Consider the following 27190-nt stretch of genomic DNA (forward strand, 5'->3'; position numbering starts at 1 on the left):
CTTACCGAATTAAAAAAAAATTAAAAAAAGATCAAAAGGCCACAAAGGACCGCAATGAGATGAAACTAGAGACCGACATCAGAAGGAGAACTGGAAAATCTACGAATATGTGAAAGTCACCGACACTCTGGCTCACGAATGACCAATGGTTCAAATGGGTCAAAGATCACAAGGGGAATTCGGAAAGATCTTGAGACGAGCGACAACGCGGCCTACAAATACATCATGAGAAGCAGCAAAAAAGCAGCACTGAGAGCAGTTCAGTGTCCACGAGGAGCCCTAAGACAACAACGCATGACCTCGAGTTGCACAATCGTTAACAGGTATTAGACCACACAACAGACTTCAGATCTGGCGCAGAGGCGGTGCAGCCAGCTCCACCGGGGAAACAGGTGACATCTGCACCGCGTCTCGCACACGGGACGGGCACGGCGGGCTCAGCAAGGAGTGAACGTGACCTGAATCTCCTACGTTGCAAGGCGCATCCCTCCTTGGCTCCGCCCTTGCCCTGGGATACCAGGCAGCTGCACGCTCCTCGCAGTCCCCACGACTGCGTTGTAAGCCGGGACTCAGCCCCCACTACGGCCTGCCCAGGGCCCTGAGACCTCCACTCGCCTCACCCGTGCCAGACCCGGGAACGTGGCGGCCTCCGCCATCCTTCCCGACCCGCACCGGAAACCTACAGCTCGGCCACTTCCGGGAACTTCCGAACGCCTGAACCGCGCACCTCGGCGCCGAGCGCCTGAGCCGGAAGATGCGTCCCTGCGTGTGGCGGAAGTGGCTGTGCGCGTGACGCCAGAGGCGGAGGGGGCGGGGCCTGGGGCCGAGAGCGGTTCGCGCGCTTCGGGCCTAGTCCGGACTCGCCGCCGCCGCCGCCATATTCCCGGTAACGGGGGCGCGCGGCCGGGGGCCGGCTGAGCCGGAAGAGGGCGCGGGGCCAGCGCTGAGACTGGGAGGGGGTCGGTTGAGTTTGGGGCAGTCGGAGGCGACGGGCGGTGGGAGGTGCGGGCTTTGAAGGAGGAGGCCGAGCGCGCCGGGCTGGATCTGTGGGGAGGGAGCGGGGCGGGCCTAGCTGGGGGCGAGGACTGGGCCCGGGTGGGGAGTGGAAGCGGCCGGAAACCAGACCCGCGGGGACTCGAGCCCGGGACGCCGTGGGGCCTCGGCAGGTGCGGCGGGCTGGGGCGCGGGCTTCCCCGCGGGCGTGCTTGGCAGCGCCGTCCCGGGGCCCCTCGCAGCGGAGGCCTGGGCTTCGCCGTCGCGCCCGGGCAGCTGCGGCGCACTCGGGTCAGGCCCGAGGGTGATGGGCAGCGAGCCCCGCGAGCCGCGGCGGCCTGGGAGTCCGAGGGGCGGCGCGAGGCCGGGGGCGGGGCGGGCGGGTGGGACCGAGCTTGGGCTGCCGGGATGCTGCGTCTCTGGAGACCGGAGGTTGGCAACCATCGCTCCCCTCCCCGCCCGGGACCCTCACGCCTCTAACTTGCCTCTTCCAGGGTACCGCAGTGGCATCTTCCTTGCCTTGTCCGTTCTCCGGGCTCGCGATCGTCCTTCCGGAGCCATGTCCGAAGGAGTGGACTTGATTGATATATATGCTGACGAGGAGTTCAATCAGGTGAGGGGGCGTTAGCATCGGGGCTTTCTGGGCTCCGCTGAATCACTTTGACCAAACTTGCAGGGGTTTCAAGCACTGACAGTCTTTGCTAGGCCTGAACATCCTCCTGTCGGGTCTAGATTTTTTACTCCACCACAGACTTTAAAGACGGCCGACCATTGCGTGTTATGCTGATTTTTAGCTGCCAAGGCTTAATTTTACAAGCTTTAAGAGCACATAAAAATTAGATATAATAGAATGGTGAATCAACCTGTGGAACTTGCTCCCCCAGGAGGCCGAACTTGGCTGTCAGTCTCCTCAAAGACTAGCCACACTTAAGAAAATCGCACTTAGGTTTGCTTAGGTTAGTATTCATGAGGACAGTGTTCATACCTTTTTCCTTTGCGGTTATTCTCCCACCCCCCCCCCCGCCCCCTTTTAGAGAGGGAGAAGGAGGTGGAAGGGGAGAGGGAGAGAGAATCTTTTTTTTTTTTTTTTTTTTTATTTATTTATGATAGTCACAGAGAGAGAGAGAGAGAGAGAGAGGCAGACACACAGGCAGAGGGAGAAGCAGGCTCCATGCACCGGGAGCCCGACGTGGGATTCGTTCCCGGGTCTCCAGGATCGCGCCCTGGGCCAAAGGCAGGCGCTAAACCGCTGCGCCACCCAGGGATCCCCTGAATTTGGCTTTTTTTTTAAAAAATATTTTATTTATTTATTCATGAGAGAACAGAGAAAGAGAGAGAGAGAGAGAGGCAGAGACACAGGCAGAGGGAGAAGCAGGCTCCATGCACCGGGAGCCCGACGTGGGATTCGATCCCGGGTCTCCAGGATCGCGCCCTGGGCCAAAGGCAGGCGCTAAACCGCTGCGCCACCCAGGGATCCCCTGAATTTGGCTTTTTTTTAAAAAAATATTTTATTTATTTATTCATGAGAGAACAGAGAGAGAGAGAGAGAGAGAGAGAGAGAGGCAGAGACACAGGCAGAGGGAGAAGCAGGCTCCATGCACCGGGAGCCCGACGTGGGATTCGATCCCGGGTCTCCAGGATCGCGCCCTGGGCCAAAGGCAGGCGCCAAACCGCGGCGCCACCCAGGGATCCCCGGGAGAGAGAATCTTAAGCGCTCCATGCCCGGTGCAGAGCTGATGTAGGGCTTGGTCTCACATACCTGAGATGATGATCTGTGCTGAAATCAAGAGTCAGAGACTTAATGGACTGAACCACGCAGGCGCCCTCCCCCCTTGCAGTTCTTTGAAAGGGCAGCTGGGGAAATGTAGTCCCCTCCTCCATAAGGCAGTACAAAAATACAGTGTAAAAGATACTTTAACATTGAACTGCAGCTCCATTCTGCCTGTTTGGGGTCTTCCTTCTGTAAGTAGTTTGCCTCTAGTCTTGAGAGGTGCATAGGCATTTTGGTGTAATAAATTTTATTTTATTGATGAATGTAACTGTTTAGAGGGTAGAGGTAAGGGTGTTGGACAAACCAGTTAAAAAGCATATGTAGACCCCTTGGTATACCCTGGATTTGTCGGTCGGTTTATATTACCTCAAGGAACATTATGCAGTGATATTCCTCAAAATGATAATCTAACATTGAAGTCAATCTCAAGAATGTTCCATACTCTGTATTTAAAAGTTAGTGATATCTTGCGGGAATTGTTTTCAGCACTATTTTACATGAGTAAACTGGTTCTTCCCATTAGCACCTTTCATTAGCATCTTACGTGGGTACACATAAGGACCTGGAAAAAGGATAAAAAGGACAGATTAAAGAAGGTGCCCTGGTTGGACCCTGACTTTTATACAAGGCAACAAAGGTTTTATACATGTCATTTTTTTTTCACTTGGCACAAGTTATATTAATATTTTTAACATATTATGCCGTTTTCTAACATGGAGATTTTAGAACACCTAAGTAGAATAGTATAGTGACCTTCTACCCATTATACAGCTTCCTGAAGTAGAATATTTAATAGTCATTTTCCCATGTGTACTCAGGTAAACTGGAGTCCTCTACATGTGGCTGCCGATTGACCTAAATACATGAAAAAAAATTTTTAAACCCAAGCAAGTCAAATAATTATGGATGGAAAGAAAGGTTTAGTGTATTAGTTTAGTTACACACCATAATTTTCCTGAGTTGTCCATTATTACTTTGAATCAGATCTTTACTACTCTTTACAAGTTGTGGGTTGTTTTTGTTTTATTTTTAATGCAAGACAGGAAGAAAAGAAGAAGGTTCTCGTAGTTCTTATTATTAATAAAAACCCTTCCCCCTCCTTAATTTCCTTCTCTGTGGATTGATAACAATGCTGCTCATTGAGAAGTGCGCAGAACACGCAGGTCTAGCCGCATTTGGTCTAAGAAAATGGAATACCAAATTTCTTAAGCTGTATAGCTTGGAGGTTCTATATGAGGCACAGGCCTTGTCCAGTGGTCACTGCTTTGTTAGGGTAGAAGTCACTGGACTCAACAATTAATTGTTGTCCTGTTGATTTAGAAAACTTTTTTTTTTTTTTTTAATTTTTATTTATTTATGATAGGCACACAGTGAGAGAGAGAGAGGCAGAGACACAGGCAGAGGGAGAAGCAGGCTCCATGCACTGGGAGCCCGACGTGGGATTCGATCCCGGGTCTCCAGGATCGCGCCCTGGGCCAAAGGCAGGCACCAAACCGCTGCGCCACCCAGGGATCCCGAAAAGTTTTTATTTTTTTAATGGGTCTAAGGCCAAAGATTGTATGTGGTATCTAGTAGACATTTATACTAAACACAATATTTAATGCTTGGCAAGTTGAAAGAAGTACAAATTTTGAATGTTTTATGCCCATTTGTGGAAGGTCTAGGGAGACGGGTGGGTGGGTAGGGGTGTGTGTGTGTCACTGTCTCTGTGTTCCCCGCCAAATGAGTTAATTTTTGGTAGAGCTGCTTTTAGTGTAATTTGGGGGCTGCTAAAGAAATATTAAAGTTCTGTTTGGGAAGAATTGTTAAAAGCAAGGTTAGACCTGAAGGCAGCCAGTACAGATTGTATTTTAGAATGTTTTAGGAATATTAAGGGACCCCTGGGTGGCTCAGCGGTTGAGCATCTGCCTTCAGCTCAGGGCATAATCCTGGGATTCAGGATCGAGTCCCTCATCGGGCTCCTTGTGGGAAGCCTACTTCTCCCTCTGCCTGTGTCTCTGCCTCTCTCTGTGTGTGTCTCTCATGAATGAATAAATCTTTTTTTTTTTTTTTTTAAGGAATATTAAGAATTCATCCCAAGCTGATCCAGGCATGAGAACCTTATCACATGTACCCTACCCCCCAAGCAAAATGAATGCAGTTCCTGGATAGAACCTTAGGGTGCTGACTCTCTGATCTCTTACAACATGAGCTGTAAAAAATTCTTTTATAGAGCTGCTTTACTCCTGTCATATTGGGAGTCAAAATTCACAGTTGCTCTCTTGGGCTGGGGAAAGGTACTCTGGAAAAGTAAGCATGAGCTGCCGCTTTGCTGAGTATTTTGCCTCTGTTCCTTGTGCAAAGCAAGGCTCTTTGCATATTGCCCAATACTGTTCGCTGCTTCCATCAACAAGTACTTATTAAGCAATTTCTTTTTGCTAGGCACAGTGTCAGGGCTAGGGAGCGAACAGGGAAGAAATGGATCCCTGTGTTAAAAAGACTTTGCATTCCTGGTGGTTGAGAGCAGTGGACAGTGGCAGGGAAGGAGGGCATAAGCTGAGGACTAGAGATTGTCATTATAAAGCCAAAAGCTTTGAGCTTTAGTTACAATTAAAAGAAACTTTGGTATCGAGTAGGTGGCCTTGAAAAAATAAATCATAGCCTTTCTTCCCTCAGAAATTAGGAAAAGGGAATTGGAGGGTAGAAAGAAACAGTGAGCATACAGGTGGAGAAGTTCTTACTTAAATTCAAAATCATACAAGTTCTTTTTTCTCTAAAAGCTTAAGAGACAGTCATAGTTCTTCCTATAGTACTAAACAAAATTTTTCATGAGATCTTCATTCAGTTTTAAATACATACTTTTTTAATCTTCCTGGAATGAAACCTTCAGCATCAATGCACATAAAACATTGTATTTTTCACTTAATTCGTAGAATTAGATTTTGCTTTAACCTAATTCAACATTTGGTAATCAGAAAAACGTCAGGCCTGTTTTTCTGTCTTACCAGCTGAAGAAGTTAAAATGAATTGGTGTTGCTAGTAGATTTAAATCCAAACACAACTTGATACGTTGTTTCTTCAACAAACTCCTCAACAGGCCTGCTCTGTGAATCAGAACAGTTCCCACCAACTTTTTTGAACCCTGGTTTTATGGCCCAGAGAAACCATTTGAATCTTGTGACAATTTTGGATTCATTGAATCCTTTTGTGCTTCCTAAATTGGTAAGGTAATCCATATACAAGGGTTTTCAGGACTTGAGTCTATCTGCTCTCTAGGGGGTCCCTGAAAGAGTAGATTGCCTAGGCTTGCAGTATGGGAGATTTCCTGGTAATGTGTGGTTTCTGAGCTATATGAATCTGCATGTTAGTTCACTGCCCAATATTAGTGGTAATTTTTGTGTTAAAAATTTTTTTAAATTTGTTTAAAAGATTTTATTTATTTATTAATGAGAGACACAGAGAGAGAGAGGCAGAGACACAGGCAGAGGGAGAAGCAGGCTCCATGCAGGGAGCCCGATGTGGGACTCGATCCTGGGACCTCAGGATCAGGCCCTGGGCCGCAGGCGGCGCTAAACCGCTGAGCCACCCGGGCTGCCTTGTGTTAAAAATTTTAGACGTACATTTCTGAATCACAGATACTGCCTAGAAGGAATTCTAAGTTTGGTTCCACGGAGTACTGAAGTACTCACTGAAGTAATGAAGTACTCATTCCCCATAAGTTCTATTTCAGAATCCTTGATTTAAATTGAAAAAGCACCGTGATGCTTTTAAAGTAGTGCTCTCTAAGGATTAGAACATGGGAGGGGTTCATGTGGTTTCCATCTTCTTCCTACCTTGAACCATAAGAGCATATTACCATACCTACTATATAAATAAGTAAATGATTTTGTTTAGAATTGCAGTTCTTTGAAACATAAGGGCTATGAAGTAATTTTCACCATTATGTTTGTCAGGTTTTTAGCCCTTCATTTTACTCACTTTATTATCTACCCTGTGCTCTCCAGTGTTAGCTTCTCTTCCTGTTCTTTACATATATATTCTTTTTATAAAAGATGCTTATTTACTTATTTTGACTACCTAAAACAGTCTTCGTGTGCTTTTTTGTCTCATTGATTTCTTTTTTAAGATTTTATTTATTTAACTTTAAAGGGAGAGAGCACATGAGCAGGGAGAGGCAGAGAGAGGGAGAGAATCTCAAGCAGACTCCACGCTGAGCATAGAGCCTGACTTGGGGCTCAGTCCCACAACCCTGAGATCACAACCTAAGCAGAAACCAGGAGTCAAACTTTTAACCAACTGAGCCACCTGGGCACCCCCCTTTTCTTAAGTTCCCTCTAAAAAGGTTACTCTCTTTTGCAATTCTCTCCAATATTTTTACAAGGTATAAACTCTCTGTGGGATTTTTTTAGAGTATTTGTAGTATTTGAAATTATTTTCATGCCTCAGGAAGTAGAATCCTTTTTTATTCAGTATCGGAACAGCCCAATAATGCTTTGTGTGCATGTTCTTCTATTGTACTTCAGATAAACTGAGAAACTAAAAGATTGTTTCCAGAAGTATGTGATGGTATGTAGATCTAGGAATGAATTTTGTAGTGAGTTCCCTCTCTAGTCTCACCTTAGAATCTGCAGTTCTTGAACAAAGAAAGCTATTAGAGCTTCCTGTCCTGAGTTGCATTAGAGGAAGTGCTCTGTTTCTTCAGGGAACTAGAAAAGTTACTTAACATAGGTTCTTCCTTTATTTTTTTAAAAGCAATGTCATGAATGAGCTGTAGTTTCCCTAAAACACTTTGAACTTCTTTCTGTCATTTTGGCAGCATCATCTTTAGCACTGTTAGGGTGTTCTAGAATGTTATCTGAAAAAATACTTTCTGATCCTTAACATAAAAAAGAGCTCTCTGAAATAACTGACATTGCAAATCTGAAACATTAAGGTCTCCTGGTGGTTTTCGTGGTTTTAAGATTCGAGGTATATAGTGTTAACTTGACTCCTATAACAAAATACCAAAAACTGAGTGGCTTATAAACAACAGCAGATTTCTCACGGTTCTGGAGATGATTAGAAGGCTGAAGTCAGATTGGCTTCTGGTGAGGGCCCTTTTCTAGGTTGCAGAATGCCAGTTTGTATCCTCATGGGATGCAGAGCAGAGCATGCAGTCAGTCACTCTCTTGGCTCTTATATGGGCACTAATCCTGTTCAGTAGGGTTCCATCCTTAAAGCCTGGTCTAATTGTAATTTCTTCCCAAAGACCCCACCTCCTGATACAGCACAGTGGAGAGTAGGGTTTCAACATCTGCATTTTGGGGGGGGACAAACATTTATTCCATAACAATAATAAATGTGGAAACATAACACATGATAAAAGTATATTTTGCATTGTGTTTCGGAGTACATGTTCATGTTGTAAATGCTTACTGTGACATAGGTTATGATGTGGGTGCCTGTCCTGTTTTCTGACCCTTAATATTTTGAGAGAACTTCACTGTTTTTGTGGTATCATTAAACATCTCTGGCATTGCTCCCAGAAATCTCTTATAAAAGTGTCACAATCATGTATTGGATTTACATTGTCACCTAAAAAATATTAAGGGAAAATCTCCCAGAGTTATTCCTTTCCTTTCCTTTCCTTTCTTTTAAAAATGTTTCTTTGGAACGCCTAGGTGGCTCAGCAGCATTTGCCTTTGGCTTAGGGCATGATCCTGGGGTTCCAGGATCGAGTCTCCTATCGGGCTCCTTGCATGGAGCCTGCTTCTCCCTCTGGCTATGTCTCTGCCTCTCTCTATGTCTCTCATGAATAAATAAATTAAAATCTTTATAAATAACAAAAATAAAAATGTTTCTTCGATGGATACTTCATAGAAAGATAGGATTGCATACTATGAGTTTTAGAGCTTCTCTGAATCATTAGTGTAAATATAAAAGTGTAAACCAGTAATTTCAGTTATTTCTTGCATTCTGGGTTCCCACTTGAATATGCCTTTCCCTTTTATTTTTAAATGAATATACTCTTTACTCTTTTTCTTATTAAATAGAGTAAGAAGATTTGTGTAACTCGTGATTTTGGAAATAGTACAAGTTGTGGAAAATAAGTTTTTCATTACTGTATCTTAGATGTGGTCTTTAGAAGCTAACCTCATTGACAATAGTAGCAGGTGCATCTTTATGTGTTCTTAGTTTGCTTTTGTAATCATCATGTACCTTTTGATTCTCACAGTTGGCTGAAGCTGGAAGCATTGCAGACTTCTAAGAGGGTCTTGAGAGAAAAAGCTACAGAAGCATAATTCAGTGAAGTGGTTTTACGTGAAAAAGTATTCTTACCAGGAAATTATTCTTACTAGCTTCCTAGGGTACGACAGGAAAGTTTTGTACATTTTACGAAATATTTGAGTGTGGATTCTAAGTAAACGGGAATGATATAGAATGAACCCATTGGGAGGTCTGCAAACCCACCTTTGCCAACCCTTCATCTCTTAGGACCCAGAGTTCAACAATACAGATCAGATTGACCTGTATGATGACGTGTTGACAGCCACTTCACAGCCCTCAGATGACAGAAGCAGCAGCACTGAGCCACCTCCTCCTGTACGCCAAGAGCCATCTCCCAAGCCCAATAACAAGAGCCCTGCGATCCTGTACACGTACAGCGGCCTCCGCAATAGGCGAGCTGCTGTATACGTGGGCAGCTTCTCCTGGGTGAGCATGGGGAACCAAAAAGCTTCCTGGGTAGGCTGGAGGGAGAGTGCTGGGAGGTGATGGCATTTTCAAAAACCACTGTTGCACTGTTTTGTGCTCTGATGGGGTTGGATTTCTTTTTCCTGGGATCAGGTTGGATTGATCTCTGAAAGAGAACTATCCTGAGGACGTACTGGTGCCGAAGAAAGCAATGATTAAGTGGGTAGTTGCTTTTTCTGCCATCTTGTTAATGCCCCTGACCCTGGGGCTTTATGTCTAGCAGGGTCATCTGTGGGATGAGATTTCAGAGTGAACAGCTTGAACTCTTGGTGGGGTCATTCATTGGTTCTTTGATAACGATTGGTGACAGGATCAAAGACCTTGATAGTTCTAGTACACTCAGGGTAGGTGGTGATTCTTATGCAAAAATTCTTGTGTGATAGACATGTTGTGGGGCTGGTAGAGGGAGGGTCCAAATTAGGAAATGCATACTGAGGGGGACGTTCCTGACATTGGTTAAACTGTAGCCTGTCAGGTCTGTAATTAAAAGCTGCTAGTAATCATTGTTTGAACTGATGACCAGCCAGCCCAAATGGCAGTCAAAGTTAAAATAGGTTTTAATTTTCTTAATCTCAAGAGATGGGGTTTGGGGAATGGTGGGAGGTTTTGGAATGCTGGATGGGTGAGGATAATAAAAGCCTGCAATAATTGAAATGTTGGTGGGCTCTTGGGTTTCTGTGGGAGGTCATGATTGTGACTAGAATCCTAGGTTTGGGGAAAGGGTTTGGGACATTCTAGGTGGGGAGGGGGTGTAGCTCTTGACATTTCTTCCTTTTCCATCTTGCCGGCCCCAGTGGACCACAGACCAGCAGCTGATCCAGGTTATTCGCTCTATAGGAGTCTATGATGTGGTGGAGTTGAAATTTGCTGAGAATCGAGCAAATGGCCAGTCCAAAGGGTGAGGTCTGGATTTGAGAAGCCCCTTTTAGTTTGTCATCATTAGGATAAAGATCTACACTGTATTTTGGCCCTGGATTTTAATCCCTCTGACCCCTGGCCCAGGTTATTGCCTTGGTTTTGACAGACTGCCTTAGAATGGGGACCTTGCTGCAATGTAACAATGTCCATCCGTTGAGGGGCAAAAAGAGCTGATTTCTGATCCAAATAAATAGGACAATTATAGACTGACGCCTTTTTATTGATGGTAGTTTTGTGTATGTTATTAGCAAGATATCTTTTATTTTACCAGCTTTCACTAAAAGTGGAAGAGTTTCTTTGTTCTTTTGATTGGCTAATAGATCTCACTCATTTTTAATTTTTCTTCTTCAAGGTATGCTGAGGTGGTGGTAGCCTCTGAAAACTCTGTCCACAAATTGTTGGAACTCTTGCCAGGAAAGGTTCTTAATGGAGAAAAAGTGGACGTGAGGCCGGCCACCCGGCAGAACCTGTCACAGTTTGAGGCACAGGCTCGGAAACGTGAGTGCGTCCGAGTCCCAAGAGGGGGTACGTGGAGACCATCTGTATGAAGGGGGGCAAATTTGTGGGTTTGTTTTCTGTGGTGTGGGCTCTGCCTACAATGTGGAGGAGTTTGGGGGAGGGTGGTGGTGGTTATGAGTGTTGGCAAGGTTAATTAGTAGACCCAAAAATGAGGCTGTGTATAAGAAAGAGCACTGTGCTGAGAGGTTCAGATTATAGTCTGGTTTTGCCACTGACTCATTGTGTGACCTTGGTCAAGTCACTGTATTATTTCTGCTCTGAAGTAGATACATGATGTTTAAAGTTCCTGTCAACTCTAAATTATATGGTTTTGTCTTAAATCAGTATAGTGAATGGGCTTAACTGTAACATGTGCTCTGTATAAATTAACAAGCAGCCACCTTAATATACAGGTAATGTTTATAAAGATGGCTATAATCTTGTCATAAACATATGTTGGAAGGGTGCTCTGTAAGGAATCAACCAAAAGGAGCGCTGGAAAAGAAGAGTGTAACAATGTTTCTCCGGCATTGTCCAGGGGAAGAGAGTGCCCTTTCAATTACCAGATATTTTAGTCTGCTTGGCAAGTGCTTCCCACTAATAAAGCTGCATTATACTATCTTAGCTTGATGATAGCATCCGTTGAGTTCACCTTACTCCCTTTGTTCTGATTCTGTACTCACCAAGCCACCTTCTGATACTAATTTGGTTTCCCAAATAGGCTCTCCTACTGGGAAGAGAATGCGCTGACCAGCCGACACAAGTATTCCAGTCTGCTTGGCAGTTATATTTCTCATTGTAAATTAATAAATTGGCATTCTGGTTTATGAATCAGTCTCTTGTGAGTTTGGTTAGCGTTGAATCTATTTCCTAGGGTACAATCACCCTGGGTGAACTATTAAAGTTGAGTTTCTGAACCCACAAAACCTGAGGACCAGACCTTGGATTATCCTGACCTCACAAAGTGCAGCCACCCTGCAATGCCCTGCGTGAAGCAGCCAGCTGCCTTTACTTTTCTTTTCTGACGGGGGTGGGGGTGGGGTTCATCACCTGTGTTCTGTCATTTCTTAGGTCCTGCTCTCAAAATAGTGAGTGTCTTGTATTGATTGGGTGGTCCACTGGGACCTTGTATTGATTGATTGAAGGTGAAGATATGGCCACTTCTCTATTTGCATAGGAACAACTGTTCTTTTAACTAGATTGAGAGCCTAGATGGATAGAGTGTGAACTCCCATTGCTCTGGGTTAAAAGGCACACGCTTTTCTTTGACAACTTGAATTTTCAAGTTCCTCTGTTTCAGAGTCTTTGTATAATTCAACCCTTTTCTAATTTTCCTAAGCTGCATAAAGGTACAGTTACATTAGGGATAACATTCCTACTTCTGCTTAGCTATGTGCTCCTCAGTGTTCCGTTTCTTTGCTGAAATGATGGTGGTGACTGAGTGCTGTTTTCTGCTCTGTCACGTTGACAGACATGGGTTCTATTAATTCACTAAGTACAGCTAGTAGACTTCCTCTGCTTAAAAATGGTTGCTACTCTGGGATTGTAGCCATAGGTATAAAACAATCTTTGAAAAAGTGGGAAGATGGCTAACTTTCAGAGGATCCCATTTACTGATACCTTTTTCTTTGCTTTGAGAGAACTCAGGGAAGAAGCAAGTTGCCATATGGATAAGATATGAAGCACAAGTATGCCATGATAGGCACCGGTGATAGGCTATGGTGGAGAAAGTAAGGTGTTTGCTGAGAGAATAGGTCCCTGCATGCTTGAACCTGGAGTTGAGTTTATCAGCAAGTGTTAGTTTAAGGAGCACTCTCCTTTCTGCCCACATTTGACTGCTAACAGCATCTCTCTGCTTCCAAGACTTCTAAGGTTATGTGATCGTGTTCTTCTGTTGGGTTCCACCTTAACCAGGCCTGGAGTAGACTATTAAATTGGAGAGAGTGAACAAGTTTAACTGAGTGACTTTACAGTGTACAGCCACATTCCCAGCTGCGTACAAGCATTTGTGAGCCCTTGTGCACACCACCATACCAAAGTGCTGTGGTGATTTTCCTGTGGGGTACAGTGTTTGGGCCATTGAAATATAGTGGGAGTTCCCCAGATACGAGGGTTGCTTTTTACTAAGCGTTTTACTAGGAGTCCCTGCTGTCAGCTGTGTACCATCTGCTCAGTCTGTGGACATGTCTTATCTTGGCTTACCTCCCGTTTTCTTTCTACTTCTCACTTGACCTCCAGTCTTCTGTGGTGTATGTCTCTTCCCCATCCCAGTAACGAGTTTTGTTATGTAGATGGAGGAAGTATCTCTCCCCTCCTCTTCCCTCACTTCTCCCAAATTCTCTGGCCAAAATGTCATTGCAGAGAGAACATTGCAGGTGTACAGTAGCATAGTACTGGTCTCAGGTCAACTAGTACTGGTCTAAGGAGAGAGGCCCTGAACTCTTAATCATGGAAGGGGATTCCACATCCACTTGACTCCAGCTGAACAGTAATGAACAAACTTCAACACTGTCATTTTCTCCTGGGTTAATCAGGATCCTGCATTTAGAAGTAGAAAACAAGTCTAAGGATAAATTGAGTGTGAACCACAGAGAGTTCTAGATAAAGAGCATTCTCTGACACGGAATTGGAGTGATACTGCTTTCTGGGTTTATGACTTAACTAACTTGCCTCAGCCCTTTTTTTCTGAGGCCAAAGAAAAGGGAATAGATGATTTTACCTTCTTTCTCAGCTGCCTGTCACCTTCCTCAGTATGGTATCCGAGGACTCTTGCTGAGGGATGAGCTGGTCCCATGGGTACATGTAAAGCCTCGGGCAGTAACGTTAGTTCTGTTTTGCTTCATAGGAATACCTCCACGGGCCCATTCACGGGATTCTAGTGATTCTGCTGATGGACGGGCCACACCCTCTGAGAACCTTGTACCTTCATCTGCCCGTGTGGATAAGCCCCCCAGTGTGCTGCCCTACTTCAATCGCCCTCCTTCAGCCCTCCCCTTGATGGGTCTGCCCCCACCCCCAATTCCGCCCCCACCTCCTCTCTCCTCAAGCTTTGGGGTCCCTCCTCCTCCTCCTGGCATCCACTACCAGCATCTCATGCCCCCTCCTCCTCGATTACCTCCTCATCTGGCTGTACCTCCCCCTGGGGCCATCCCACCTGCCCTTCACCTCAATCCAGCCTTCTTCCCCCCACCAAATGCTACAGTGGGGCCTCCACCAGATACTTACATGAAGGCCTCAGCACCCTATAACCACCATGGCAGGTAAGGACTATCTTGTTTCTTTCAGATCTGAGCCAGGTATAGTAGGGTAGACCATGTGTTACGTAGTTTATTCTCCCTGAGGAAGTAAATAAGCGTGAATTCTTGTGTTTTCCCTTGTAGAAACTGTTGTCATAGTGTTGAGTCCTGGGAAATAGTTAACCATCCGTTAGATAATGTTTTTTTTTATTTGGTGTTTCATTTGCATCTTAGTTTCTTGACCCTAATCATGTCTTTCGTAATCCTTTTTTAAGGAGCTTGATTAAATTGAGAGCCACAGGGCAGCCCCAGTGGCTCAGTGGTTTAGCGCCACCTTCCGCCCAGGGCATGATCCTGGAGACCTGGGATCGAGTCCCATGTTGGGCTCCCTGCGTGGAGCCTGCTTCTCCCTCTGCCTGTGTATCTGCCTTCCTCTCTATGTCTCTCAGGCATAAATAAATAAAATATTTTTATTAATTAATTAATTAATTGAGAGCCACACGTGTCTGTTAGGGATGCTGCAAATATCTAGTGCCATTGGGTCATGCCAAAATTACAAAAGAATATGATGTAAATTCTGTCCTTGAAGAGAATGTGAACACATATAATGTGAACAGGCTGAGAACCATTTAAGACATTATATAGGAGAACATGATTAAGTAACACTGTAGTGTAGATTATGGTAAAGATAAGAGGCTTGGGCAATCAGGAATGGTATTATTTCTGTGCAGCCGAGATTCGGGCCCTCCGCCCTCTACAGTGAGTGAAGCAGAATTTGAAGAGATCATGAAGCGAAATAGAGCAATTTCCAGCAGTGCCATTTCCAAAGCGGTATCTGGAGCCAGTGCAGGTAACTCACCCTTACCTCTGCTGTGTTCTCCTTACCTTTAGTTTTTCCATGTTTTGTCATTTCTTTTGGGAAGAAGTTCAGCAAGATAAAGTTGGAGTACTGTTAGATTCTCAAGAGTGGCACATTTTCAGTAGTATATAATCTGATACTGTGGTTTTGTGGCTTGGGGGAAGTTCTAATGATGTTAATTTATTAAGCCTGTATCCAGACCTGCCTCATGAAAACAAACCTAGTGCCTAGATTATAAATAGTAGTATCTCATTGTAGTATCTGTTGTAGAATGAAATTCCTGCCCTCATGGAGATCTCAATGGTTGATCAGTGGATCTAGTGTCTAGTCCTAGTGTAGACTGCAGGTTTCTTAGGACTAGATATGGTTTGATATGGAATTTCATTGTATTTGGGGGTTTAGACAGAACTGCTGACCTCTTTGTAGCCTCTCCTAGAAAGAGGCAAGTCTGTTGGGTGTCATCGTAAGACATAATATATGCCCTTAGAGCTAACTTTTGCCCCGTCAGTATTACGTGGGCAGAACCAGAAGCTGTAACTCTGAGAGCCCTAGTATGGAATCTTTGGTTCTTTTTTTTTTTTTAAATCTTTGGTTCTTTATAGGGTTTTGGTCCGAGTCTCATGTTATGGTATCAGTCAGACTTCTTTCTTGTGAGTTTCCCACACTGATGTAAATGTAGATTGTCAGATCTCCTAGGAAATAACACTAAATATTGCCATCTGTTTTCTGTAATTTTTCATCTTTGGCTGCAAAATTTGAATCCACAGGGTAGGTTAAAGACAGGAAATACATATATTCTCTCTCTTTATTTTTTCCTCCAGAAAACTGACATCTGATTTTTTTTTTTCTGAAAGATTTTTTAATTAGAAAGTAATCTGTGCTCATTTTAACAAGTTCAGTATACAGAGGAGTATAAAGGAAATAGTCATTGTTCTTCCTTACAAACTCCTGCACCTTAAGATGATCAATAACTGAATCTCTATCTCTGTCCTTTTTTGTTGTTCTCATTCCAGTCATTCAAACCACAAATACTTACTGAATGCTTACAAAATAAGCAAAAATTCCCTGCCCTGGTAGAGCTGACATCCTGGTGTTCCTGGATCTCTACAGAATCACAGTTCCTCCACAGTTTCCATTCTATTCTTATTGCCCTGCACAGAGGAAGCTGCCAGTCTTCTTCACTGGACTCCTGTCTGGTTCCATGCTTTCCTTGCATTATCTTCTGTCTGTATTGCACTTGACTTAGCATGGAAAAGCATTGTGCAAGTACCTACCCCATGACCACAAACCTTGAGCCAGGCACTGCGCACATTTGGGGAATGAAGGGGCTAGTTCTTCATGGCAGCGAAATTTAAAAGCATGTGTATATAAATATACTCTACATACAGACATGTTAGGTATATGTTATGTATATGTGTACACACATCTGATTATAGATTTAAAATAATTCAGACTTAGAAATGTGCAGTGGAAAAAATTAAAATTAAAAAAAAAATGCAGTGGTAATTAATGAAAGTCCTCTATGCTAGGCCCACCACCAAGTCCACCTTCCACAATTTAGTGTCTGTCCTTCAGATTTTTTTTCTGTGCATATGACAACGTAAATATAATTTTTATTCTTTTTACAAAAACGGAATACTGTTTTGCAACTTTAAAAAAATTAAGGTTCTGGACATCTATCAGTGTATAATATCTAACATTTATTGAGCCCTTACTGTGTGCCTGGCACTGTGCTAATAAGCGCTTTACGTGGATTACTTTGTTTAGGTACAGATTTATCACGTGCCTTTTAACAACTGTGTAGTATTTTATAAAACCGGCATCACATAATTTATATAGCCAGATGCCACTGAAGGAAATTTAATTTGTGTCTAATTTTTTGATAAAATGATGCTGAAAAATAACACTATTAAGCGTACATGCTTGTGAACAGAAGTAGAACTGTTCTTAGACTTTCTGGGTCAAAAAGTATGCACATTGTTTATTGTAACGGATATTAGATTGTTCTCAGACTACCCTGCACCACTTTGTATATCCACTGGCAACATCTGAGAATCCCTGATTGCAGACTGTTGAAATATAGATGCCGTCCACTTTTATACCTGCCACTTCTGCCTCATTCATCTTACCGTGGTTCTGTGAGACAACTAGTTACTGTTTGTGCCCTCTTGAGTTCTCCTTTTGGTCCAGTTAATCTACTGCCTCTGCTCATTCTTGGCCTTTCCCATCCGTCCCCTGTCAGGGGATTACAGTGACGCGATTGAGACGCTGCTCACAGCCATTGCTGTTATCAAACAGTCCCGGGTCGCCAATGATGAGCGTTGCCGTGTCCTCATCTCCTCTCTTAAGGACTGTCTTCATGGCATTGAAGCCAAGTCCTACAGTGTGGGTGCCAGCGGAAGCTCGTCCAGGTGAGTTATTGGTTGCTTCAACAGCCTACCAGCCCCGAGCAGCACTCTTCCAGGGATTGGCAGGGAGAGGAAGAGAGCCCAGGGGATGTGGCAAGGCCCTAGCTGGAAGAACGGGCTTACCTCTGCTATCTTATTTAAGGGGAAGGAATTAGTCACATCTGCATTAACGAATGTTGTAATGTCTGCAATCCATTGTTCAGTGAGGCAGTGGGCTATTTAGGAATAAAGATAGACCGGCATAGTTAAGAACACGGGCTTTGAAGCCATATGTGCTTGGATTCGAGTCCCATTTCTGCTCCAAAGTACCTGTATGGCTTTGAGTGTGGCAGTCACCAGCTTTCTAAGCCTCATTTTTCTCATTTTAAAAAAGGGACAATAATAGTACTTCTCTTACAGCCCTGTTGTAGAGATGAGATGAGATAAGCATGTAAAGCTCCTAGCACTGTGCCTGATACATTAGTAAGATCTCAACACGTTTGATTGTTCCTTTTTCCCAAAAAAAGATTAGTCCTCAAAGAGCTGACATCCTCAGACATTGGGCCCATAATAGAAAAGGGGTTCAGACAAATACTGGAAGACACCAGAACACAACACTCTTGGAAGGCACGTAGTAGGTCCTCTGAGTGAGGCTGAAGGATCTTTCTAATAGGAAAAGACATCGGTCCCGAGAGAGGTCACCTAGCCGGTCCCGGGAGAGCAGCAGGAGGCATCGGGACCTGCTTCATAACGAAGATCGGCATGATGATTATTTCCAAGAAAGGAACCGGGAGCACGAGAGACACCGGGATAGAGAGCGGGACCGGCACCACTGAGACAGGTGAGACTGGGCCCTGTTCCTGGCTATGGGTGGCCTGCCACGAAGGACAAAATACTGGTGATCGTGAAGATTTTGCTCTCTTTTTAAAGCAGTTAAAGGGAAAGGGAGGACTTTTGACTTAGGTAACAGAAAATTGAGGAGGGCAGATTGCTTGCTCTTCCTGCTCCTTTGGAGAAGTCTTATCCTGAAATGGACCTGAAATTGAGCTGGTTCTGTTTGTGTCTTGTCTGCCTTAACCCGGTATCTGAGAGACAGCATGACATCTGGGATGAGAGCACAGTGTCTGCAGGCCACATTACTTTGTTCTTAAGTTTTCTCCTGTGTAAATGAAGACCGTAAACGCAGCTGTCTTCGTTGAATTGCTGAATTCAGTGAGACATTCTGTCTAGAGCATTTAGCACTCGTGGTACTCGTCACATATCGAGTTTTCAGTATTGATAGCCAATTATATTTTCACCCCGCCAAACTTTCAAGTACAAAATTAGGAAATTGACCAAGACAAAAAAGTAAGACCTTTGCCTACTTGTTAGTTTTCAAGGTGCAACATTAACAATTTTAAGAATTAGTATCTAGGGATCCCTGGGTGGCTTGGCGGTTTGGCACCTGCCTTTGGCTCAGGGCGTGATCTTGGAGTCCTGGGATCGAGTCCCACATCGGGCTCCCTGCATGGAGCCTGCTTCTCCTTCTGCCTGTGTCTCTGCCTCTCTCTCTCTGTGTCTCTCATGAATAAATAAATAAAATCTTAAAAAAAAAAAAAAGAATTAGTATCTATTAGGATTTTGAAACTCAGGATACTTTAGGAGAAAGCTGATCTGAAAAAATCATATTTAATAATGTAGAGGTTGTAAAGAGGATACTTCAATGGAAAGATCTGTTTTGGGAATGAAAAACTTATTGACAGTGATTGATTTTTTTATTTTATTTTATTTTTTTAGCAAAACAAAAGTAGAGTTGTGAGGGGAACTATATTAACTCAGGTTATTGAGAAGTTGAGTTAGGCTTGGCTGGATCCAGGGACTCCCGCTTTGTCCTCAGAACTTTGTATGATTGTTTCTAGTATATAAGTAACCAAAGAGTGTTTTTATTCTGTTTCTGTGGAGGCCTTTAAAAGTAGTCTAGATTCTGGCTAGGATGATCTGTTTATGGTTCCTGGAGGCCACTGCAAGACCCAGATCTCTTTGGGGTCTCTTCTCAACTTTATGGTTTCATTCACATCAAGTGTGTTACGAAAATGTCCTTGTTTTTTGGATGTTTTTTTGGCCAATTTGGTTGGTCCGAAGTAATGGTAATTGAACAGGAGGGTGAGGATTAGGAAAGGCTCTCTGTGGTTCTTTGGGGGTGGCTAGATGGGTAACTGGATGCAGATGGAAAAGAGACCCTCTTGCTACCTGGGAATGCCCATAGTTCACTAGCAATAGCTGGACTGTAAACAGAAAGTGCCATGTTTGGCCCACTGATAACCTACTAACAAGAAAGGAGTTCAGTTATGTTTGGCTGCTGCCCTCGACTTTATTGTTTGCATTATCTGCATTGATAAAAGTGGTTCTAGCTGGAAATTACTTTTTGTTGTCTTCTGTAGGAGGTAAGTGGGAAAATGAAAGGTTAACTAACATTTTTTTACCTGCTTCCCTTCTGTTTCTAAAACACTCAATTCCACAACATTTTAAAGTGCATGGTATCACTGAAATCTGAGATAATCTATATAAAACTAACAGGCTGTGGGTGCTAGATACTTCTAGATTTTGCGACAAACTGAGTTTAGGGAGGTACCCATATTTCTCCAGGGGAAGTGGACTCTGGCCTAATTCGGCCTTGGAGTGGAAAGGAGGGTGGGTGTTAGGGTAGACCTTTGTTCCTGTCCCATCCCTGCTGTGGTAGTAGCAGCATCTCCCTGCTCTTGTTTGAGCTAACACAGTTGCTAGTGTTGCTGTGGGGTTGAGTGTCACCTCTCCCCTAATTCTGCTGCTCACAGCATGGGTCCTTCATACTGGAAAAGACTAGAGAATAGTGACCAGGGAGGTACTTGTCCATGCAGACCATGAATTATAATCTCTAGGGCCACATTTGGGTTAGCAGTTAGAGCATGTAACTGCATGTCACCATTCCTGGTGGCTCTCCTTCTAACAGTCTTTTGAAAGAGAAATTGTGAGATCCACTGATGGACTAGCATTTTGGGTACTAAACATCTGAACCTGAGACTGTCATTTTGCATCATTTTTTCCACCTGTAAAATGAGAGTTTCTCATAAAGTGTTCCTCCATATGAGAGTGATGCAGTTTGAATAACTCTGAAGAACCTGTAACCCTCTAGTTCTCAGAAAACAGTCATTTGGCTGGTGTGAGCCTATGACAACAGGAGGAAAAAGGTTTTCCAGGTTCCCATTTTTTTATCCCTTAGGTATATTGGTTATTCCATCCAGATAGCTAGTCCAAAAGAACTGAATCAGAAACCCAAAAAATGTCAGTTGCTCACATTCTCATCTTAAGGACTTTGCATTCTATCTTCAGTCACCAAGTCGTGATGTAGGAGGTTCCGTGTTGGGGAGATGGTATGTGGGTCCATTTAGCTGGAGAACTGTTGGAAGTTCTGTGTATGACACATTTTAGTTAAAAATACTAGTGTTTATATTGTACGGATGAGTGTTCCTGAGAGCCAAAGGATTTGTTCCATCTAGAGGCAGCAATACAACAGCAAGCTTTTCTATCCATCCTTTCTGCCTGCCTCCAAACATTACCACCAAAGGTAACCACAACCTGTAAGAATTGAGTGCAACAGTTGATTTCTCCTGATGTATTAGTTATCCTTTGTTGTTTTGTTTTGAACAGTTTCCATTACATCTCCTTTGGAGTATATGTGTGTATGCTTTGGAATTTGAGGATATTCTTAGGTAATGTGTGGCTTTGGCTTCAACTTATTGTAGTTCTCAGCTATTGGCTCATATTTGGGGATATTCTTGTATTTAAAATATAATCATTCTCACCTCATTCCTTTCCTCCCAGTCCAGTGAAAACTAAACATTCTGTTCAATTTTGATGCAGTACAAAGATACAGAAACCCAAATGGTTTGAAGGGGAGAGGCACTGCGGGCTTCAGAGTTTTCTCAGGAAATGAGACAAGTAGCTGCGAGCATAGGTGTTTAGAGAAGCTGGAAGGCAGAAACTTCTAGAACAGATTCTGAGGCTCCCAAGCTGAAATAGTAGAATGTAGAAGGAGCAGGCTGCTTGTGGATGTTTTTTCCTTAGGTGGTTCCTCCAGGTTACAGAAGTGCATACATAGGGCAGCGTGGGTGGCTTAGCGGTTTAGCATCGCCTTCAGCCCAGGGCATGATCCTGGAGACCTGGGATCGAGTCCCATGTCAGACTCCCTGCATGGAGCCTGCTTCTCCCTCTGCCTGTGTCTCTGCCTCTCTCTCTCTCTCTTTCTCTCTCTCTCTCTCATGAATAAATAAAGTCCTTTTTTTTTTTTTTTTTTTTTTTTTAAAGAAGTGCATACATAAAGAGTGAGCATTTGCGTGGAGGCTATATTATGGGTTTGGCCATTAGTAGAAGTCCTAAGCCTGATTTAATCTCTCTTTTTCCTGTTCGCTGTTCATTCTCCTTTATGCGGTCAGCTTGATCAGGCTGCTCCCCGCTGACTGATAACTGCAACCCTGGAACAAGGGCTGGGCATACTAGGGGCCTTAGGTTTGGCAGAGATGTGGTGAGGGGCTGAACAGTGCCTTACTGTTCAGTGGAAGTTCTTTTTTTTTTTTTTTTTTTCAGTGGAAGTTCTTAATTGTGACTACGAATTCTTTCACTTCCACGCTCTGCTCTCTGTTCTGGCCTGGCCAGATAACTCTTGCTTGATATGAGGCTGCTACTTGGCCCCTTACTCAAAGCTGTCGTCTGGGGAAAGATTTAAAATCCCTTGAGTTTTAGTATAGCTTAGTACATCCTTGGTTCTGTGTGTGTGTGCACGCGCACACGGATGCATAAGGATGTGTTAAACAGGGCTTCTTGAGGGTTTAGGAGTTCCTGTGTTAAGTACATGCTCCCTGCTAGGGCCTCTTGGGTGTTTGTGGGTTAATGGATTTGGTTATGTGCACATTTGTTTTCTTACCATTGTACCTCCCATTTCCAGATTTTTACCCCTCCCCTTAAGGTAAGCTCAGAGTTGCTCAGAACAGATTTTCTGAAATGGTATTTCAACTCCCTATATTCCCTTATTGCAACTCTTTTTGGATTGTCGTAGTTTCATATTTCTCCAGCCAAAGTCTCCTTTTTAGTCAAACTGCTTTGAGACTTCATTTCATTGTCTGTTTCTCCCTAACCGTAAAGTGAGATGTTACTGCTTTTTCTCTCTACTCACTGTAGTTCCTGCAACCATCCCTCACTATGGACAGTACCCAGACACTTCCAGACAATCCTGCTTTCTTTCCTTCACTTTCCCAGGCTTGCATTCTGTCTGTGTATATACCCCCACTTCATACATTGTAACTTTAGACAATGCCAGTATAATTCCTGTAAACACATCAATCAGAAGATAATCTCTAACATGTGTTTTCTTTTTCTTCTGATGTTCTCATTGCAGGAGTCTGGTTGGAAGCAAATGTTTTTTTAATGGACTTGCATCTCCTCACCTTGATCAGGACTAAAGGACGGAGGCCACTCCACCCCTCTCCCTTCCTCCAAACCCCTAACTCCCTTCAGACACCCAGGGAATACCCTCTGCCCTACAGATTGGAAGATTGCCTGGCAGCCCTCCCAATCCCACACCTCCTGTTTGTCAGGGGAAGGAACCTAAAGACTTCCATGTGGTTGGAAGGGGTGGCAGACAGGAAGAAAACATGTCTAGGCCCCTGGTCTCCATAGAGAATGATGCTTTGTCCAAGGAAACGTAGGAGTTTCTGATTCTCCAGGAGGAATTCAGTGGTGAGGTTGATGGGAAGACTTTCTTCCCACAGAAAACGGTTTCTCCGTGCAGGATCTAGGAGAAGTGACTGGGTGTGCCAAAATAAGCCCAGGGTCCTGCCCTCAGCATTAGGTTTGATGGGGCCAAGAGGGTCTAATCCCCTTGCTAACATACCACTTCTTTGTTTAACTCCTTTACCTTCTCAGCCCTTTGAGGAGGGATCCTGAGAACGGAAATTCCCATATGAAAAGCTTCTCCTGTTCTTGCTTTTCCCTCTTCCATACTGACAGTTTGTTTCCCTGACCTCCCAGAGGACTGAGTCTTTCCACCTCCCTGCTGCCCAGCCGCCTCATTGGACTTGCCCCTGGTAAGCAGAGAAGGCCATGAGGTTGCTTGCTGCTGGGAGCCTGGCAGAGCCAGTTACCACCCACTGCTGCTTCGTGCTTGGTTGCCTCTTGCAGTAACCAGCTGTACTAGGTGTTCCCTTTCCTGGGGCTTTTCTGTTTCACACATGGAGCCCCTCCCCCAAGAAGGCTGCTTCCTTGTTTTAGAGGAAGATGCTGCCCTTGGGAGATGGGGACATCGGACCTCAGCACTGAAGAAGCCCTGTGAAGTACCGGGAGGGGTAGGAGAGGAGGCAAGCTAGGGCAGGCTAGGCCTACTTCCATATAGGCTTTTCTTCAGATTCAATGTGAGCATGCGCTTGCATCCCCCAGGTACATACTTTTACTTACTGTGGGATAACCTGGCACTAATAGGCAGGTAGTCATAAATTTGGGGTCTTTCCACCTTTGGACTATTGACGTATTAATAGTTTCCTTCACTCTATGTGGAGGTACTTCCTGCCTCTGATGAGGAGCAAGGAGGAAGTGGAGCCTGACTTGAACGAGCTCAGCTCAGAGTCCTACGGACCACCACTCGGGGGTCATTTTCTACACAGGCCAATGGAATTGCTCTTCACAGAACATCCAAGTTGTGTGTTTGCTGCTGATGGAAGCAGCAGTAACAGGGTCCTGCGGTACCCACAGGGCGATGGCTGCTGCTTCTGCATGCATTTACAGGGCATGTGACATCTAACAGGAGATGATACGGCGTGTGAGACATAGGGCCACTGGAGACCCTTCTGGCTCAGAGGGGAGAGACTGAGTTGGACCCAACCCTTCTTCTGTGCCCTGCACGTTTCTGACCTAGCCCATGGTCAGTCAGTGAGGGGGCCCCCAGGGTTGGACAGGCACATTCCCTTGGGACAGAGGCTACAGTTTGTAGCTATTTCCCCCTGTCCCCCCAACCCCATCCCCACCTCTACTTCAGAACATGGCCCCCCGCCCAACTGGCCAAGCGTTAAGTAATGTGCTTATCCTCGGGAGCAGCTCCGGGTGTCTTTTTAAAATGTAGAGAAAACCAAGTACGGTGACAGTTTAAGGAAAAAAAAATATATAGAATACCAGAAAAGCCGTTTACCCGGAGAATTTTTTTCTCCCCATTCTTGTTTTGTTTTTACTCAATGACAAAAATTTTAGTTTTATTTCCTGATAGCAAAAGGAAAGAAAAACCCAGCCCTCAAAAAGGCCAAGGCCCCGTCCCCCTGTTGTCGGTGATTTGTTTGTCTTTCTGATAGGTTGAAAATTGTGTAATAAACTTGATGACGCTGTCAATCTTTTATACTGCATTGTATTTTTTTCCTTTTGTAACAAAATATTTTTAAATAATAAATGGGGTGTGAGCTGTTTTTTGGATTCCGCATTGAATAGATTTGTTGAGGTTTCTGGGACACGGGCTGGGACTGATGTAGAGGCTATGGGATGGTGCTGAAGCCCCGAGTTCTGAGCTGGAATCGCAGGTCACAGGTCGGGTATGGTTGCCTGCGGTACACTAGGGGGCCTCTGGTGCAGATCTTTGCAAGTGCCCCCTTGTGGGTTAGCTTGCTTCCTTAGCCATCTAAACTAAGGGAGGAAAAATTCCAAGTCCTTTATGCTTCAAGATTCCTAAGATTCATTCCCTGAGTTAAGTGTCCTCCCCTTAGAGTTTAATAGTTCTGATGTTCTCAAGTTCTGGGTGGGAGGACTCTGCTTGGAGTCAGGAGGTTATGCTTGCCCCCGCCTGCTTACACCACCTATGGACACCACCAGTGGACTGTGGGCTGAGACCCACCCATAGCTGTTCTGCCTTCCACACGGCATTGTTTTAAGAATCTGAGCAAACAAATGTGAGCAGGTTTTAGAAATTGGACTATGGTCTAAACATCGGGAAAGTTTAGCAGAGTGTTGTGGGAGAGTTTGGAATTCCAGAAAGCTTCTTGTAACTAAAGAGCTTACATAGAAGATGAACCAGAGACCAGGTGATACATAATGTGTGCTGGGACCAACAAAGGCAAGATCAGCATAAAAGCAAGAAACCTTCAGAGGGAGAGAAAGCCCCCAAAGCTCTATGACCATGTGCAGCATGTGGGAAATAAAGAGTGGGCTCTCAAGGCAAGTTTGATGGTTCCAACCATCTTGGTTACATGTTGTGCTTGCTTTTTGAAAAGCCCATTCTTGGGCTGCATCCACATCTACATGAAGTCTAGAAATCTACTTTTTATGTTCTAGATGAATTTCATGTAAATTAAATTGTGAGGACTGGTAGTTTAGAGATGTAAACACATTCTTCATTGAAGAGTTACCATGGTGTAACAAAGGAATGATCTTTGTGTTACTCTTAGTTCAAACCCCAACTCTTTTTAAGCTGAATGCCCTCAGATACAGGTTGACTTAACATTTGAGTTGATCTTCTGCCTTGTAGGATCATGGTATGGATTAAGTCTACTCTGCCAGGCACTGGGTAAGTATTCGTCTCCTAGACACTGCTGCCATGGTACAGAGCCAGAAACCTGAATCTGTGTGTCCTAAGTGTCTCCTGTACTGGGCCAGACCTCAGCCTCTAGAGAAGTTCTAGCCAGGAGTGTGAATATCTGAGCAGGTCTAGAATATCTCTACCAGTCTGTGTGACCAAGGCCTGCTCCTTTACTCAGGTCCTCTCTACTGTTCCAGAATGTTGATCCTATCTAGATGGACTGTAAGGTGGCTTCCCTTGGCATTTAGTGAAGATAGCATCTGACCACATTAACCCTGAAAGACTATGCTCATTCCCATCCTCTGCTGCCTCAGTTTCTGTTGTAGGACGTTCTACCCTGGCTTGACTCTATCTTCACATGGTGGCTCCAGCAAGCACCAGGAAGAATGAACACCCATGAAACCATCTGCAAGCAGCACAAGGCACTAAGCTCCTGGAGAACCATGAAATCAACAAGAGGACTTCTGCTCTAAACCTGTTTCCAACCACTCATTCTCATCCTCAAGTGGTACCTGCTGAGGAGTGGAATTTACTTGATCTAGACTGAGACTCCAAGGACAAGATTTCTAGATTCAACTGTTGGTAATCAGTATGATTACCTGGCTGTTACTTTCTCTAAGCCTGCAAAGTGGGGGATTAGATCCCTTTCTAAGGTCCCTTTTAATTTTAGGTCACTTCTAAACTTCCAACTGAGCCTTTCAGTCATTTATGTGTGTTGCCAGCAGAGTGACCTTAACTACTGAACCTCTAAAAGAAATGGGGAGGCCATGGAGAACAAGTTCCTGTCTAGCTTGATGCTAGCAACGTCTTTAAAATAAGCTAGAGAGGGCAGCCCCAGTGGCCCAGCAGTTTGGTGCCGCCTTCAGCCCGGGGTGTGATCCTGGGGACCCGGGATCGAGTCCCATGTCAGGCTCCCTGCATGGAGCCTGCTTCTCCCTCTGTCCCCCCTCCCCTCTCTCTCAAATAAATTAATAAAATCTTAAAAAAAAAAAAAAAAAAGCTAGAGAAAGCAGCAGTGTGAGCTGCAGAAAGTCAGGGTTTGTGACTGAAGTATCAGGGAAGTACCTACTGGATTTTTGGTTACTGTTTTGTAGTGGATTACAGCTGTCTACTACAGTTCTTGGATAGACCCCAAAGGCAGCCAGGAGTCAAGAACACAGAATTTGTGGAAACCAAAATTATCAGCGCTTTGGCCAGTAGAGACCTTCATAGGCTGAGAATGAGCTCCATCACGGGAAATAAGCAGAATTAAAA

The 27190-nt window shown here is 44.4% G+C and overlaps 3 protein-coding genes across 14 annotated transcripts in view; 1 reads left to right on the plus strand and 2 right to left on the minus strand.

Moving 5' to 3' along the window:
- The window catches only part of SDHAF2 (succinate dehydrogenase complex assembly factor 2), a 14342-nt gene extending 13564 nt beyond the window's left edge, over window positions 1-778 (minus strand). Inside the window, exon 1 of one of the 2 annotated variants that reach the window (XM_038564381.1) lies at window positions 621-778. In XM_038564381.1, coding sequence (XP_038420309.1) covers window positions 621-656 — 36 coding nt within the window. In that variant the 5' untranslated portion in view covers window positions 657-778. Of the gene's footprint in view, window positions 1-458; window positions 580-620 lie in introns of those variants that run through there. The other variant, XM_038564382.1, reaches the window with a different exon arrangement.
- Window positions 731-26837, plus strand: CPSF7 (cleavage and polyadenylation specific factor 7). Of its 7 annotated transcripts, none has more exons than XR_005373682.1 (11): window positions 731-886; window positions 1488-1606; window positions 9218-9436; window positions 10270-10373; window positions 10746-10918; window positions 13737-14151; window positions 14859-14977; window positions 17229-17397; window positions 18047-18214; window positions 22784-23471; window positions 23940-24833. XR_005373682.1 is itself a non-coding variant. In XM_038564380.1 (11 exons), the coding sequence occupies exons 2-10, from the start codon at window positions 1553-1555 to the stop codon at window positions 18207-18209; spliced, it is 1215 nt and encodes a 404-aa protein (XP_038420308.1). In that variant the 5' UTR covers window positions 731-886; window positions 1488-1552; the 3' UTR covers window positions 18210-18214; window positions 22784-24833. The 7 variants fall into 7 exon arrangements, 6 of the variants coding, with proteins under 6 accessions (XP_038420308.1, XP_038420306.1, XP_038420302.1 ...); XM_038564380.1 differs by having other exon boundaries at window positions 13737-13892; window positions 14094-14151; window positions 22784-24833; XM_038564378.1 differs by lacking the exons at window positions 22784-23471; window positions 23940-24833 and adding an exon at window positions 26251-26837.
- The window catches only part of TMEM216 (transmembrane protein 216), a 29736-nt gene continuing 5740 nt past the window's right edge, over window positions 3195-27190 (minus strand). The window contains exons 5-8 of one of the 5 annotated variants that reach the window (XR_005373684.1): window positions 14117-14227; window positions 13611-13778; window positions 13094-13429; window positions 3195-3326 (exon numbers count right to left, since the gene is read on the minus strand). The gene's annotated coding sequence lies outside the window, so the exon portion shown is untranslated. Of the gene's footprint in view, window positions 3327-10607; window positions 13430-13610; window positions 13779-14116; window positions 14228-27190 lie in introns of those variants that run through there. The other 4 variants (XR_005373686.1, XR_005373685.1, XR_005373683.1 and 1 more) reach the window with 4 other exon arrangements.

The sequence above is a fragment of the Canis lupus genome, chromosome 18 (genome assembly GCF_011100685.1).
Source record: "Canis lupus familiaris isolate Mischka breed German Shepherd chromosome 18, alternate assembly UU_Cfam_GSD_1.0, whole genome shotgun sequence".
Lineage (NCBI taxonomy): Eukaryota > Metazoa > Chordata > Mammalia > Carnivora > Canidae > Canis > Canis lupus.